This window comes from Pan paniscus, chromosome 1, assembly GCF_029289425.2.
Source record: "Pan paniscus chromosome 1, NHGRI_mPanPan1-v2.0_pri, whole genome shotgun sequence".
Classification (NCBI taxonomy): domain Eukaryota; kingdom Metazoa; phylum Chordata; class Mammalia; order Primates; family Hominidae; genus Pan; species Pan paniscus.
The window spans coordinates 112,648,127-112,664,375 of record NC_073249.2 but is presented as its reverse complement, the minus strand read 5'-3'; the positions used below and the strand labels follow the sequence as shown (position 1 = coordinate 112,664,375).

Here is a 16,249-nt window from a genome sequence, read left to right as displayed (position 1 = left end):
TATGAAAAAGTAATGCAGTTAATTTCTGCTCGAAATGCTCTTCTCCTAAACAGTCTTCTACTTGATCTTTATGAAAAGAGTTTTATGAAAGAAAAGTGAAAATAAAGACTAAGAAAGGCATTATTTAAGTGATGGGTGATATTATTCAGCGAACACATTCAACTAGAGCATTCTATCCAGTTTTTTGCCTTCACGTAAATATGAGGAGAAAGGTAGGTGTTAATAAAAAAATAATCTGATTAGGATTTATGTAGAATGGTAGCATTTAGGGTATTAAATCTGTATAGATTCAGGTCATTTTCCTGCAGTCACTGTCTATAATCCTGTGTGCTGAACACTGAAAGTTAGATGGACTCTGAAGCACTATAGAATCCTCACTTTTCAAACAAAAGTTTAATTTTTATCACACTAGTATTTATTGAGCAGGCTACTATAACTGATCACTGTACTGGGTATTGTGAATAGACAGAAAAGCCCAAGAGGCCTGTGTTACCTGACTTCTTTATTCACAAGTATACGTACCCAGAGACTGTCTGACAGTGAATGCAGTTTCTCCTGCATAAGACATGGTGGCAGTCTTCTGAAGTCTTGCTGGGGAGATGAAGCATACAGAGATGTGTAAAATAAAACAGTTTGTAATATCCCAGTGTAGGGGCACAGATAATAACTATGGACACTCAGACAAAGGAACAAGTACTGTGGGACAAAAGAGTAAAATCAGAGTACTTTTGGTGCACTGCTTAGATCCTAAATCTTTGAATATTAGTGGTGCCTTAGAAGATGGATAGGTAGGAGAAGGGTGAGAGGAAGGGAGCTGAGGAGACTAGAAGGGACTGTTATTTCCTGGAATTATCATTACCAATTTCTTCATCATGTTTTCTTAATGACACAGTTTCAAACGTTTTCTTCATCTTGATTGCTGTCTTCTGTGTATATGCTGGTTTGTGTGAGGTTTTACTAAACCAGTATGTGGATTAATCTAGTTTCACAGTGACAGGTAAGTGATTTAGAAAATCATTCCTTTAGCACATGTTAACTTGAACGTTTGAAGGTAGAATGCCTAGAGTGAGGGTGAAGGAGAGGACCTGGGGACAGGAAGAGAGGGCAGCTGGGAGCAATTATGCTCCTTCCCTCAGACCTTTTTGGCCTTGACTCTTGATTCTTGTACTTCTACCAGACAGAGAGGCGGTAGGCTTGTGGCCATGTTTTGCGAGGAAAATCAGAATCTAAGAATCTCTAAGGCAAGAGCAAGAATGGATTGGGATAGGGGGAGTGATAGGAAAACAGAGGCACTAAGAAGAGGGTTGGTTTTCATGTACTGCATAGTTCATTCCCTTAGTTGAGAAATCAGGTATCTCAACCTCAGATATCTTCTGTCCAGCATATCGCTGGCCAGATCTGATTCATATGAGGGATCCAGAGTAAGGAAGCATCTGTTAGCCAAGTCTTTGGTTACCCCAAATTAGCTCAGGTCCTTTACTGCTTGTTTCCTCTGATTATATAGTACATATCCAAACCCTCAATTTTCCAGAATAAACTAGGTCTGCCTATTCTGTGTGGAAAACATTTGATGGTGGTTAAGATTCTCTTGCCTAGACGATGGTAGTGCCTTAGTCATTTAACTGCCTGTCACTTTAAGATTTTGAAATACTGGTTCTCGTTGTGTAAGCCAGACACTTCTTGAGGATATTTTACGGGGCAACTTGCCCTTTCTGAAACCTCAGTCATCCTGAAAAGTAACTCTGTACCTCCTTGACTTTAATTTTTCTGTCTTAATTCTATTTGTATACAATGTTTGTGGTGTCTGATTCTCTGTCTCGTATTGCTGAAACTCATGGCCTTGAATTTCTGGGTCACTCTTAAAAAATAGACATAACTTGATTACTAATGAAAAAGTGACTCATTTTCTTCCAGGCAAAGGCTGACACTGACTGTCACAGTTTGTGACAGAAGCAAACTCTCTAATTAGGAGACATCACCTATTCTTTTCTAAATTTTATAAGAATTGATGATAGCATCATGAGATGGGAAGTGAGTAAGATAAGCGTTTATGCTTGTAGAGAGGATGCATAAAAATGAAATCTCGATAAAGTTCTATCTGAATTTACCTTTTTAAGTGGTTGATTCCCTGTGAGCTTAAATTTAGTGCTTCTCTTCCCAGACCGTTGTCTTACATACACACTTCAGTCAGTTTTAGCCTTGTATAACTAATCAGCAGGTCAGATTCCATAGAGGCTGAAATACCTACCACCATTCTATGCTCAAGAAAACAGGCTCTCATGTTGGCCAGTTGTTTGGGATAGAAGATGGTTAGACCTTTCTATCCCTTTTAAACACAAGATTCTTTTTCATTCCCCTTATCTTGTTTAAATATATTGTTCCTTCTCTTTGGTTATTCTTTGCTTTCTTATGCATCTGTGAGGGGCTAGCTGAAAGTGTGAGTTGTGGAACAATTCATTTACATAAGTGTATATTGAATTATCTGTGCACCTAGAGGGTGATGGGCACTGCGAGGGATATTAAAAAAGAGACACAGTACAGTTCTTACCCTAGGATCCCCTGCTTGGAGTGGGACAGTGGTCAAGACATATACAACCACAAACACCCAAACATTAACATCAGCAAGCATCATTACATCCTTGGGTGGTATTGCCAAGGGACTTCAAAGGCCAAGATTATAGAGTCATCACACTTAGGAGGTCAAAGGGACTTTGGAAAGCACCTTTGTCACTCATTTTGTTTTATAAGTGAGGAGGCTGAGGTGTAATACAGCTAACTGAATTAGCCTTTATTACATAACTCATTAGAATGTAGACTGGGACTAAGAGCTGTTTCTCCAGATCCCATTAGGCAATCTAAAGATTCTGCACTATTTCTTTTTCATTTTTGGTATCCAAATAGGTACAGTTGTTTTTGATCTAGAAAAATCCTTTTAGACTAAACAGTAAGCTTTTTAAATTACTCTGCTTTTAGATATTTTTTGGACTTCAGAACTTTGAAGGTGGTCATCCACCAACATTGGGGAATGGAAAGAAGGCTCCAACACTTTTCTTTCTAGAGATCTTCTTTAATTTTCAATGGCAGTCACTACAGAATCTAGCAGTTCATGCTATTGAGGCCACTTTGTAGGATTTTTTTTTTTTTTTTAGTCAGGGCTCCAGGTCCCTGGTGGTTTATGTAGTCAGTCTTTTATCAACAACCGATGAAAGACTAATAAAAGTGCAAGAGGGAATGAGGACTGTGTGTGTGTATGTCTGCACATGCACAGATGCCTCTCTGTGTGTGTTGGTTAACTTCATATTTGGTAGGTGGGAGGGAAGGTGATTAAAAAATAATCTACTTTGCATGGAGTTGGCCCAATTTGACTGATATAGGGGTGAGTGGGGGTTAAGAAGTAGTCTATATATCAGGAATCTTAATTAGTTTTGAAAATCCTTTAGGTAAATAGCTCAACCCAGTTGTTCCCAAACTTCAAGTGTATTTATGGGGTCTTTTTAAGGTGTAAAGATTCCACAGAGCCCTTCATTTTGACCTTTTGCTTCTGCACTGAATAGTTGAATGCCTTCTATATGCCAGTCATTGTGTTAGGCACTGGGAGTATGAGAATTAATAATTTTAGTCTGTTGACAGATAATCATAATAAGGGCTAATGAGTAACACAGGCTCAGGGTTATAAGAACAGAGGGGGTGTCAAGGCTTTTTTTCACAGGAAATAACATTTAAGTTGAGACTTAATGAAATTTTAGGGCTTAGCCATGAGAAAGTGGGGAAAAGCATTTTGGGCTGACTGAACAGCGTGTACAGAGGTCTGGAAGTGAGAAGTAGTGTACTATAGCATTTTCTAGGAGCTGAAAGGCGTTTAGCAAGAGTATAGTGCATAGAGAGCTTGAGATGAAACAATTTCTCAGTGTGTTGTTTGAATACAATGTATACTGTCAAAATCTTAGAATTCAAGAATCATTTAATATATCTTTATGTTTTACTAGTCATAAAAGCATATACATATATTTAAATATGGACAAGATACTGTTTAGTAGTTTAGAAAGTGATTTATAAGGATTGCAATCCCTTGCAATAACTCCACAGCCCATACCTTGGGAACAACTGAGCTAACTCATTCAGTTTTGTCCATTACATCGAAGGGTGTTTTTTGTAAACTCATATGTCTAGAATGTGTTTGCCATGTTTTAATCACAAGTAGATATTTTCTCAGGGTCCAGTGCAGTGAAGTATGGTAAGATCCTGATTGTGTTCTGGAACACAGAGGAAAGACCACCTTCTGTTATAGCAACAACACAAGTCTTTTAACACTGTGTGCCCCTTCCCAATCTTTCAAGTGATGATTGAAGAGACTAGGTGCTCAGCTCAGCCTTTGAGTTCTGATAAATGAGCCCAGACTGTAAACTGGAAGATAAGGATGTTTGTAAAGTTCTTGTATAAATAAAGCATGGTTTCTCATTGCAGTGGTTACTGATTTCATAGTCTGAGTGAAGATGAATGATGCTGTGAATCAACAGCTTTAAAGTCCGTACCACTTCAGCTTCTTTTTGGTTTAGGTTTATTAAAATCAGTGTGTATTTAATGCTTTATTCAGATGAGGGGGTGAAAAACCTAACACATGTAAACTAAGTGAGGTGGGGTTTCAGAGATAATTCCCAGCCTCACAATTCCTCGTGAAGTTCTTTTCCTGTGGGAAACTTTTAATTTGGAAGCATGCAACCTAATGTGGGAACCAAGATTAACATTTTCTGAAATACTTCTACAAGAAAAGCAGAAATGGTCTGTCCAGGAAGCTGAATTTACATAGTAGAAAAATGAGCTGCCCTGCAGTATTTGGTAGTCTTTGTGTATTAGTTGTGATAAAAGTGTGTATGTGTGTGTGTACGTGTGTGAGAGTGAGAGATTGTATACTTGTCTTTGTTTCCTTCACATACAACTAGTAAGGCCCTAGAAAAACTACACTCAAAAGTGTGTTTTACCACAAGTATCCCAGTTCTGGACACCAATCTATACACAAATACTTTTTTTTAAAGTTCTTTTTGTTTTTCCTTCTTGCTGAGTAAGCTATAGTATTTCCTTTTTTTTCTTTCTTTTTTTTTTTTTTTTTGAGAGAAGGGGGGGTTGAGAGTAGAGTGGGAATGGCAAGAAGTAGTATGACAGAGCTTCTTCTCTTTTTTCCCCTCTTTACCAGGAAGTTAACTAGAAGTCCTCATGCATGTTTTTAAAACAAAGTTGGTAATTAGCATAACCTAGTTAGTTACCTTTACACAGAGTGACAGAATTAAAAAGTTGACAAGCCCATCAGACCTCAGCCAGGAGGTACTGAAAGGAGGGAGACCAGTGAGTCTAGACCAATAGGTGGGTTAGGCCTCCTGAATGCCAGCCTAGAAGTTTAGACTTGATTCTATAGGCTCTGGGGTACCTACAAGTTTGTAGTCGGAGCCTTGGGAATTGAATGTTACATAGGAACGTTCACTGTTTCCAGCTAGCCTTGGCTGTTAGCAATTATTTTTATCTACTTTAACAGGGGGGACAGAGTAGGGGGGCAGGAAACTAAGCTGGCATTATGGTCACAGGAAAGAACAGACTGATTTGGAGCCTTTCAAACTGCAGACCTTTGTTACTGACCGATGCTTAATTTGGTTTCGGGTTTTGTTAGTTTTTTCCCCTGCCCTTACCTCATTTACCTTAACGACAGCTCCCCCCTCTAGAGCTCAGCTAGGGCAGGCTGCCACTGCGGATTGGGGGGCCAAGAGGCCCAGTGCAAGAAGAAAGTGGGTTGAAAGCAGAGTTCTGTTTAAAGAATTTTCTGCTGGAAACTAGCCCAGAGGGAGTAAAGAGGAGCTTTAATGAGGAGCAGCTGCGGTGCCGACGCAACCCACATGAGACTTTTTTTTCCCCTTCGTTCCACATTCTGTATAGTTTTTTTAAAAATCATGATTTTGAAATAGCTGTTTTGTAAAGCATGCCTCTCTTTTTCTTCTTGTATGTGGTGGGATTTTGCTTTGTTGTTGTTGTTTTTTTTTTTTTGAATGGCCAAATCCTCGTTTAAAAAAAAAAAAAAAAAAAGCTAAAGACAGAGCTGCAGCAAAGCCCTGGATGCAATTTGGCCTCACCCTGCTGATACAGAACATTCAGTGGAGAAAACAAGGGGAGAGAACACTGGCTTTTATTTGGAAAAGGGGCTTATTTCCTGCTCAGACTTCAGTCATCTCGGAGCTGACACAAGCTGCTACACTGTTTTAAGCTTTTCTGTAGACGAGTGGCTATTCATTTAGGAAACGTGAAAGAACAAATTTTTCTGTCCTGTATTACTAGGGAGACTGATCCTGAACTGCAGCCATTGCCAGATAGATTGGAATTACTATTCAGATCCCAGCTTCGTTGAAATCTGTAAAGTGGCTACATGTAAACTAATCCAGGCTGCTAGTGAGATGTGAGGGTTGGGGTCTGGTTTTCATCTGCTTAAGTGAGAGGAAACTGTAGGGGTATCCTTCAAATGGAATGTTTTCTAGTTCCATTAGGAGGAATCCCTTGTTTTTCTCTGTTTTTCTTCCTTCCTTTGCTTTTCTACATCCAACTCCATGCGTATGTTTGAACAGTAACAATGAAAATGTGGACCTCTCAATGTCAGAAATGACACTTTTTTTTTTTTTTGAGATGGGGTTCTCACGATGTTGCCCGTGTTGCCTAGGCAGGTCTCGAACTTCTGCTCTAGCAATCTGCTTGCCTTGGCCTCCCACAGTGCTGGGATTAGAGGTGTGAGCCACTGTGCCCAGCTGAGACTTTTAAAGAAAAAGTCATAAATATATCTTTATGGACCTGGTAAGTATTCAGATTAGTTTATGGAGTTTAAAATGGAAAAATGCTCCCCAAACCTTTCTCTGTATTCACAACCTCATCTGCGAAGTATGTTCTTTCAGAGTTCCAATGCTAGAGAAGAGAGAGTAAGTAGAAGTCACTGAGAGACATTGAAGAGACAGTTATGAAAATAATTAATAAACTCCCTACAGGAGGGAAACATTCATATAGTTTTGCGGATGAAAGGCATCTGTTAGATTTTTGTGGTTATTTTTTAGAATATACACCTTTAGTTCAAGTGGTAGACTATTTTCCAAAATGTGTGCTGGGTAGCTTAATGGAATTATAGATATGTAAGGGATGTTGGGTGTTTAGCCATGTTTTCACTCTCTAACCAAATTCAACTTTAGCCATCTCAAAAAGACAGCTATTTAAGCCCTTGTTTTCAAGCAGAGAATCTTACTTTCCACCAAGACTAACAGAGTATATTTTCTCCTTATACCACAGTTGAACAGGGATTTGCAAGTTGAAAGATCTCCTGCCTTAGGAAACAAGGGTCTGTTATTTCTGACTGTCTTACCTATTACTCCACTTTCTTCCCATGTCCATAATGCTGCTTAGCTTCCTGGGGTGTGAAGGATAATTCTATACCTCAGGATGACTATTAGGTTGATTTGGCCTGTTATTCTACCAGACAGATCACAGAGTAGAGATGGATTTTGTGGAACATTTGGATTGAGAGACTGACTTTATCCATCACATGAAATTTAGCCTGCTTTGGAACCAGCTGCTTAGTGGGGTTTAGGTACTCAGGTATTCAGGGAACCTACACCAAGGGTTCAAGACAGGCTCTTCCCCACAAAAACTATCTAGATGGGAGTTTGAGAAAGGTACAGCAAAGACATAACAGTGGCTTAAATAAAGAAGAACCATACCAGTGGAGACAATGTAGTGCATGACATGGCACTACATCTGCTGTTGGAAGGATCAGAGACAGGTGGGATGATTTGTAGAAGGCTTACTATAGGACAGGTTTACAGCAGATTTTTGAAAAAAGGGTGGAAGAAAGAAACATAAGTTGGAGATATACCAGAAGGGAAGCATGATGTTTCTCACTGGAAATTAAAAAGATTTTAATATAGGGGACAGTAAACAAGATTGTGGAAATAATATGGAGTGTTCGAGTTATGGATTACTAAAGAGTAAGATGGTTAGATGATTGGAATGGGACAGACAAGCAGATCAGAGATTGTAAAGAACTTGGATTTGAAAGGCTTGGTATTAATACTGTTGCTAGTTTCTGAGCAGAAGAATGACATGAAAATTATGCTTAGGAAAGATTATTCTTTTAGTCATATGCTTAGGTTCAGCAAGGAATTTCCAGACTGTCCTTAGGGAGAGGAGAGGTATGGATAGGATGCTGGTCCATTTAGGATGTTAGAGCTGATTGAATAGGTGCTAGTCTTGGGGCAAGACTTAGTCATACACTTTCAGTTAAGTACTATTTCATTGCAAGGTCTAGGTGAAGATAGGGATATATTTGTAAAACTGGGGAAATTGCTAGATTCAGATAACCAACTTTGGGTAGATCAGTTAGCTTTGGTGTCCTTTTCAGTGCTATAGGGGTTCAGACCATTTGGTTTCTGAGATCACTGCTGAAATTCTGTGATTGTATGAGTATAATGTAAAAGTTGTCTCAATCAAGGAAACTTGGAGTAAAGACTCAATATGATGGATTTAAAATGAATGAATGACAGTTCCAATTATTGGGTTCAAAAAACATGTGCTACAAGTATGAGATGAGAAAAATAGGGTACACTAGTAGTTCATGTGAAATAAGGCTCTGAATATTTTAGCTGAGTGTGTATTCCATAGCACATAGTAGTATTTTGTGGCTTCTAAAAAAGTACACATATCCATTGGGTATGAGTCGGAGCATTATTCTTTCTTGAACTGCGCTCTCACGATGCCTCCTCAGTTTAAGAACTTACTCTGAAATAGTAAAAGCATAGTGTCCAGATCAGGAGGTCATGGTTCAGCTCTGTGCTGCACTGGTAAGAACATGTGTTAAGCCTTTTTCCATTTTGAGCCTCACTTTTTAAAGAGGTTTTTGATGAACTGGAGTCATCCAGTGATGGGGAGGCAGGATAGCCTAGTGTTGAAGCACACGCACTCTAGAGTCTACTTGGGTTTGAATCCTGCCTCTTCCATCTACTAGCTGTGATTTTTTTTTTTTTTTTTGAGAGGGAGTCTCGCTCTGTCGCCCAGGCTGGAGTGCAGTGGCACGATCTTGGCTCACTGCAACCTCCAACTTCTGGGTTCATGCCATTCTCCTGCCTCAGCCTCCCGAGTAGCTGGGACTACAGGTGCCCACCACAACGCCTGGCTAATTTTTTATATTTTTAGTAGAGACAGGGTTTCACTGTGTTAGCCAGGACGGTCTCGATCTCCTGACCTGGTGATCTGCCTGCCTCGGCCTCCCAAAGTGCTGAGATTACAAGTGTGAGCCACCGCGCCCGGCCTAGCTGTAAAATCTTAATCTTTCTAAGCTCTGAGTTCCTCATATATAAAATGGAGATTATAATATAGCACTGGAGCGAGTAATACAAGAGACAATAGCTATCAAATGCTTAGCAAATATACAATACATAGTTAAGTACTTAGAAAATATGTTTTCAGTTACTTCGGGTATATACCTGGGAAGGGAGGCAGAAAATTTTGGTCATTCTGATTATTATTACTACTATTAAGCATAGAAGCGCCACTAAAAAGGTGAAGAAGCCTGGAAATAACCCTATACTGAGGAATACACCAAACCATTGAATCCTGGAAAAAAGAAAACAAAAGGCCCACATAACTATCTTCAGATTCTTGAAGGGCTACGTGTAAGAGAAGCAGAAAGCTTGTTCTTTTTTGTTCTAGAGGGTAGAGATAACCTGGAAATTGTAGAGAGACAAAGTTTGTTCTTTTCAAAGTTAAGACATAATTTAGGTATCATAAAATTTACCCTTTTTAAAGTGTTTAATTTAGTAGACTTTAGTATTTCCAGAGTTATGAGACCACCACCATTATCTAATTTTGAAACATTTTTATCACCCTGAAAGAAATTCTCTACTGCTTAGTAGTCACTGTCTATTTCCCTTTCTTTACAGCTCCTGGCAACACTAATCTACTTTTTATCTCTATGGATTTGCATATTCTGGACATTTCATATAAATGGAATTATATAATATGTGGCCTTTTGTGTGTGGCTTCTTTCACTTAGCATATTTTCAAGGTTCATCCATGTTGTAGCATGTATCAGAATGTCATTCCTTTTCATGGCCACATATTTCATTTATGGATATACCACATTTTATTTATCTGTTCATCAGCTTATAGGCATTTGGGTTGTTTCTACTTTTTAGCTATTATGAATAATGCTGCTATGAACATTTTTATTATGTGGGCATATGTTTTCAGTTATCTCGGGTATATACCTAGGAAGGGAGGCAGAATTTGAAGAATTAAGAAAGAAAGAGCTTTCTCACAGTGGGATCCACCCACATTGAAGACTGTTCTTTTGTTGAAGTAGTCAGCCAGTAATTTCACTTAACAAATGCATAGTGTTTACTATGTGCTGGATAGTGTTCTAAGTGCTTTACCCTTATTTAAAAATCCTATGAAGTAGGCACAGTTATTACATCTCTTTTACAACAGGGAAGTTTAGTACCTTGCCCAAGATTACACATTGAGTAAATGGTGGAGTTGGGATTGAAATCCAGGTGGTCTGGTTCCAGAGTCTGTACTCTTAAGAGCAGAACAATAATAACTCCAAGCATTTATTAAATTCTTAAGATTTATCCGGCACCATGCTACATGCTTGTATTCAAGCAGAGGCTGGTGATTATCTTTTAGAAATATTTTAGAAATGATTACTTAATTGGATAGAAATTAAATTTCTTGAATCTGAAGGTTCTGTTATTCCAAGGATGGCTGGAAATGGGGGAAAAGCCAGCAACAAGATGATGTCTGGCCTGAGGCTTTTAAGATGATCAGAATTTGTATCAAAAAGGAAACTGTGAACACGAATGATAAGTATTATAGGAATTCAGTTAACAAGTCTTGTCAGAATGTGGTAATAAATTATATGCAACTTAAAGAGATGAAGTCACTTTAAATTGTGTGTGGAAGCCTTAGAAAAATTGAATAATTAAAGTTTCTTGGGAAGATGATCTCCTTTTACAAATGTTTAGTTTCAAATAGTGGCCGCACATATTAGGATAGAGAGATGACTTCTAGAAAACTGAACATATGGGACTGGAACAGTGTATTTTGGAGTCAGTTACAGGAAGGAAGTTGTTTAAAACCAAGTGAACAACAACAGTAACAAATGCATTTGAGAGAAAGAGCAGTGCAGTCCAGACTTAAACATTAGGGTGGCCATAATAGATGGGGAAGAAGGAGAAATCAGCAATCCAGACTAAGACTTCACTGGGTTTTGAGTTAGACAGAGGGAGTCATAGAAGCCAAGGTAAAATGATTAAAACGGTGCATGGAGTGGTTAGCAATTCTCCCTATAGGAGAGAGAATTTCCTTATGAAGTTTCAGATGAGACCACTGAACTTGACTAGAGGAAAGTCATTGTTTTTAGAAAACAGTTTCTAAGCAATAATTAGAATTAAAGTTTTGTTGCAGAGGGATCAGTAAGAAGTAGATGGAAAAGAAAGAGAAATATCTGAAATTAGGCTACAGTCATAGAAGGTTAGCTGTGAAACAATAATTTGGAAAGGGAAATGGGACCTCATGAAAATGCAGGTTAAAAGAGACTTGTATATCTTCTAAGGTAAAAGTAAAGAACTAAGCTGATGTCCAGCCCTCTAAAACATTTTAAATAGAAATCAAACTTTATTAATACAGTAGGTCTAGTTTCACATAAAGCAAATATGTGGTTCTGTACACGGGCTTTAGGAGAGTAAGTCTGTTGTACCTCATATGTAAGTATTATCCCATTTAGAGGAAAACCCTAAGTCTTTCTTTACAGTGCCTTAAAGGCCCCAATTGATCCACATCCCAGTTACAGCTCTCATCTATTTTCTCCTGCTCCAGATATTCTTGCTGTTTCTCAAACACACTAGGGCTGCTCTCTGTGTTATGGCCTTTGCATTTGCTGTTCCCTTTCTCATGAATGTGTTTCCCTAAGATACCTGCATGATTACTCTCACCTTATTTAGGTCTCAACTCAAGTATTGTTAGTGAAGGTCTTCTCTGATTTTCCTATTCTAAACTGAGATACTTCTCTTTGCTCACCCCACACCCTCATCCCCAGCTCCATTCCTTCCTGTTTAATTTTTTTTCACAGCACTTAACTCCATCTATTGTGCATCTTTTACTTAGTAATTTTGTTTTCGTCTTCCGCTATTAGAATGTAAACTCCAAGACTGTAAGAATTTTTCTAGCACTGGAAAAATGCCTGGCACATAATAGGCATTTACTAATTGTTGTGTGAATGAATGATTATAAGTTTAATATTCTTTGTGGAAACTAATAAGGTTGATTTCCTATCAGAAACCGATCATTATTAATAAGCATATTGGATGGTATTTATAGAATTAGCCTTCATATGTTCTCTACTCAGAAGTTGGCAAACTTTTTCTGTAAAGTGCCAGAGAGTAATTATTTTTGCAGGCTTTGTGGTCTCATTACAGCTACTTGACTCTGTTGTTGTAGTGGAAAATCAGCCATAGACAATCTATAAATGAATGAGCATGGCTGTGTTCCAGTAAGACTATTTATGGACACTGAGATTTGAATTGTATATAATTTTGAAATGTCAGAAAATATCCTTCTTTTGTTCTTTTTTTCTAATCATTTAAAAATGTAAAAAACTATTCACAGGCCAAACAAAAACAGGCAGTGGTCCAAATTAGACTTGCAAACTGTACTTTGTCAATCTCTGGTTTTACTGATTTCTTAAATATATCTTAGGTTAAAACTTATTTTTCCATACTTGATAGGGAGCAACAATGTGAATTAAACTGTAGAAACAAATAATTCAGAAATACATCTGTTTAGCTTTAGAAACTTCCATTTTGCTTCATTTTTGTTTTCCTGGGAACCTTATATTTTCATTATATGTTTATGATGCTACCATTTAAATGACTTTGCATTCTCTTAGCATATGCCACATGATAGTGTTAGGGTGGTGTAATAGTTCAGGAGCAAAGCTGAGCAAAGCCCACCCACATTAAAAAATTTGCCATTATTTAGAAGGTGCATAATTCCCATATGGGAGAATGAAGAGTCATCTAATAATGCCCAGAGGGCTGCACTGTGAGTGAGAATTGTGTTGCAGTTTTTAACATTCATAACACATTTCTTGAATAAGCTGCAAATGCTTTTAATAATATATCTCAGAGTTAATTTTAGCTATGCTACATTGGCACTTTTTGCTCCTCCACTTCAAAAAACCAACACAAGAAACTATTCTCAAATCAAGCTGTGATTTGGCTGGGGCATTGTATTTTCCTCAATAAGCACAAAGAAGAGAGAAAAGATGTTTTCACTTGGCAAAACTTTTTTTTTTGAGATGGAATCTCACTCTGTTGCACAGGCTGGAGTGTAGTGGCACAATCTCGTCGGCTCACTGCAACCTCCGCCTCCCGGGTTCAAGCAATTCTCATGCCTCAGCCTCCCGAGTAGCTGGGATTACAAGCGTGCACCACCACCCTGGCTAATTTTTGTATTTTTAGTAGAGCCAGGGTTTCACCATGTTGGCCGGGCTATTCTCAAACTCCTGACCTCAGATGGTCCTCACACCTCAGCCTCCCAAAGTGCTGGAATTACAGGTGTGAGCCACTGTGCCCAGCCCACTTGCAAAACGTTTTAACATTTATAAGGTTTTTTACATACTTGATTTTGTTCAGTTCTTAGAATAATCTCATGATGTAGGTGACCTTATTAACTATTTACAATGTGAGAAAATGGATAGTCAGTGAAGATAAGTAACTTGTCCAAGGTCACAGCACCAGAACTCCAAACCAGACCTTCTGACCTTCTTGATACAGACTCCTCACAGTCACCTGCATGCCATCTTTGGTTTCAGTGCTATGAACTTTCTTCACTGCCTGTTGGTCTGTAGCTACACCTACTCATGAAGATGCCCAGAGCCTTAGCCGCTCCTTGCTCCGCCATGCTTATCTTATGCAGCTCTGGGAGGGGTGAAGAGGCTGTGGCCAGTTACCTCACTACCACTATAGCTATTCACCACCCTGTTTTCTCCTTTAGCCATTTTAGCTACTACACAATTCTTCTGGGCATTTTCTGTCTTAGTTCCCTAGTATCTGGCCTTCCTTCTTTTCTCAGTAACTGTGACCCCTGCTAGCTAGCCTTGCCAACCAATGGTTAATGAAAGGTCTTGGATATGACTGTCAAAGACAAAAGCACTCATGACCCCAATGTTTCAGGTCACAATGATTAGGAAAATCAGGACAACAAGGCTTGGGCACAGAAGAGCTGGTTTTTGAGAGGGGGATTTAGAGTTTGGTTTCAATGTGTAATCTTTGAGGTAATGGTGGAACAGCCTACTAGATTCAGTTTTCTAGTCCCTGAAAACTAAAACGAGGAATAAGTTGAATCACATATTTGGGGCACCAGCCAAATATATAGCAGCATTTATAGTTAGAATGAAAGTGTTTGTGTTTCTTAATTTAAATGCTTCTCAGAGATTCCATTTAAACAACTTCATTATGAAAATGGAGACTTACCATGCCTTTTTGATATTGTTCAGAGAAAATTGTCATAAATAATACACACAGTTTGAAATGGTTGTACATCTTATGAATCAAGGGGTGGCATGTAAAAAGGTTCCTCAGTGCCTCAATGTGGAAAATATCATAGAATGTTATTCTTCAATTGATTCCTTCCTTCACTTTGGTGTTTATATGGTATCTTAGATATTTTATGTTATTTTAATTATATTTTGTGCCTTTTTATTTGGTTAAAAATGCCTACTACTTAAATATTAACAGATTTTTAAATATCCCTTTGAACTCTTCCCCATTCCTGTACCTCCTTTCCCTTTTTCCGTTGTAATGTCAGCCACCTGAACATAACCCAGAAAACTAGGTATCAGCCAATTGATGTTTCAGTGGAAATAAGAGAAAGAAGCACTTACTATTTCTCAATGCTTAATGGAGGAAAAGCACATGATATCTTACATATTTTAAATTAGAGGGGATAATAGGGTCAAGTTCATGCATTATATTGTGGACATCTTAATCCTATCAAATGGCTTAGTCAAAATGAGAAAGTTAATGAATTTAAGCAGACAAGTATGAACAGTGCTCTAAAAAAGGTGCTGTTACACCATCCCAACCTGTACACACATGAAAACAAGCTGGGGTGCATTTTGCATTTGAATAAGGGTCATGTTGACTGGCCATGGCAGACCCTGCTAGACCATACACCTGATACTGTGTCACCTGCCAGGACTCAAAAGGACATGGGAGTATGTGGTTAAGTTCTCTAAGGACTCTTTCTTCTAAAGGGAAGCAGTTTTATAGGTGGTACTTGTAGGTCTGTTGATTCACAATCTGGTGCTTTCTTGATTGGACTGTATTGTTTTACTGTAATTTTTTGGACTTACAAGAAGTCAGGTGTTTTCATGGACTCTTCTCTTTTCCATACAGATGTCCAGAAGGCTTCTTGGGGGAATATTGTCAACATCGAGACCCCTGTGAGAAGAACCGCTGCCAGAATGGTGGGACTTGTGTGGCCCAGGCCATGCTGGGGAAAGCCATGTGCCGATGTGCCTCAGGGTTTACAGGAGAGGACTGCCAGTACTCGACATCTCATCCATGCTTTGTGTCTCGACCCTGCCTGAATGGCGGCACATGCCATATGCTCAGCCGGGATACCTATGAGTGCACCTGTCAAGTCGGGTTTACAGGTAACTAATGAGACCAAAGCCAGTGCTTTCCTACCTTCAGCAGATACCTTTATTTAGCATCTTTTAGATCATGGTGTCTGGCTCTTAAATGTCCCCCAGCTCTGGTGCACATTTAGCATTGTGATAAGGAACTGGGATGTTCCAGACAACTATCCCTAACTTCCTTTTAAGAGTTTCAGGGGGCAGAGAAAGAGAAAGAAAAAGGACCAAATACTTTGACTGCTTAAAGTATATATGTCAGGGCCAGGTGCGGTGGCGCACGCTTGCAATCCCAGCACTTTGGCAGGCCAAGGCAGGAGGATCACTTGAGGCTAGAGGTTTGAGACCAGCCTGGGAAACATAGCAAGACCCCATCTCTACAAAAAAACAAGAATAAAAATAAAACAAAATTAGTCATGTGTGGTGGTGTGCACCTGTAGTCCTAACTACTTGGGAGGCTGAAGTGGAAGAATTGCTTGAGCCCAGGAGTTTGAGGCTGCAGTGAGCTATGATCGCACCACTGCACTCTAGCCTTGGTGA

At 38.9% G+C, this 16,249-nt stretch overlaps 1 protein-coding gene across 5 annotated transcripts in view; it reads left to right on the top strand.

Moving 5' to 3' along the window:
• NOTCH2 (notch receptor 2) overlaps positions 1-16,249 on the top strand; it is a 225,644-nt gene that overhangs the window by 51,947 nt on the left and 157,448 nt on the right. For 4 of the 5 annotated variants that reach the window (XM_063606281.1, XM_055102533.3, XM_055102540.3 and 1 more), the window contains exon 3: positions 15,471-15,730. In XM_063606281.1, the coding sequence (XP_063462351.1) occupies positions 15,471-15,730 (260 nt within the window). The remainder of the gene's footprint in view (positions 1-15,470; positions 15,731-16,249) is intronic. The other variant, XM_063606272.1, reaches the window with a different exon arrangement.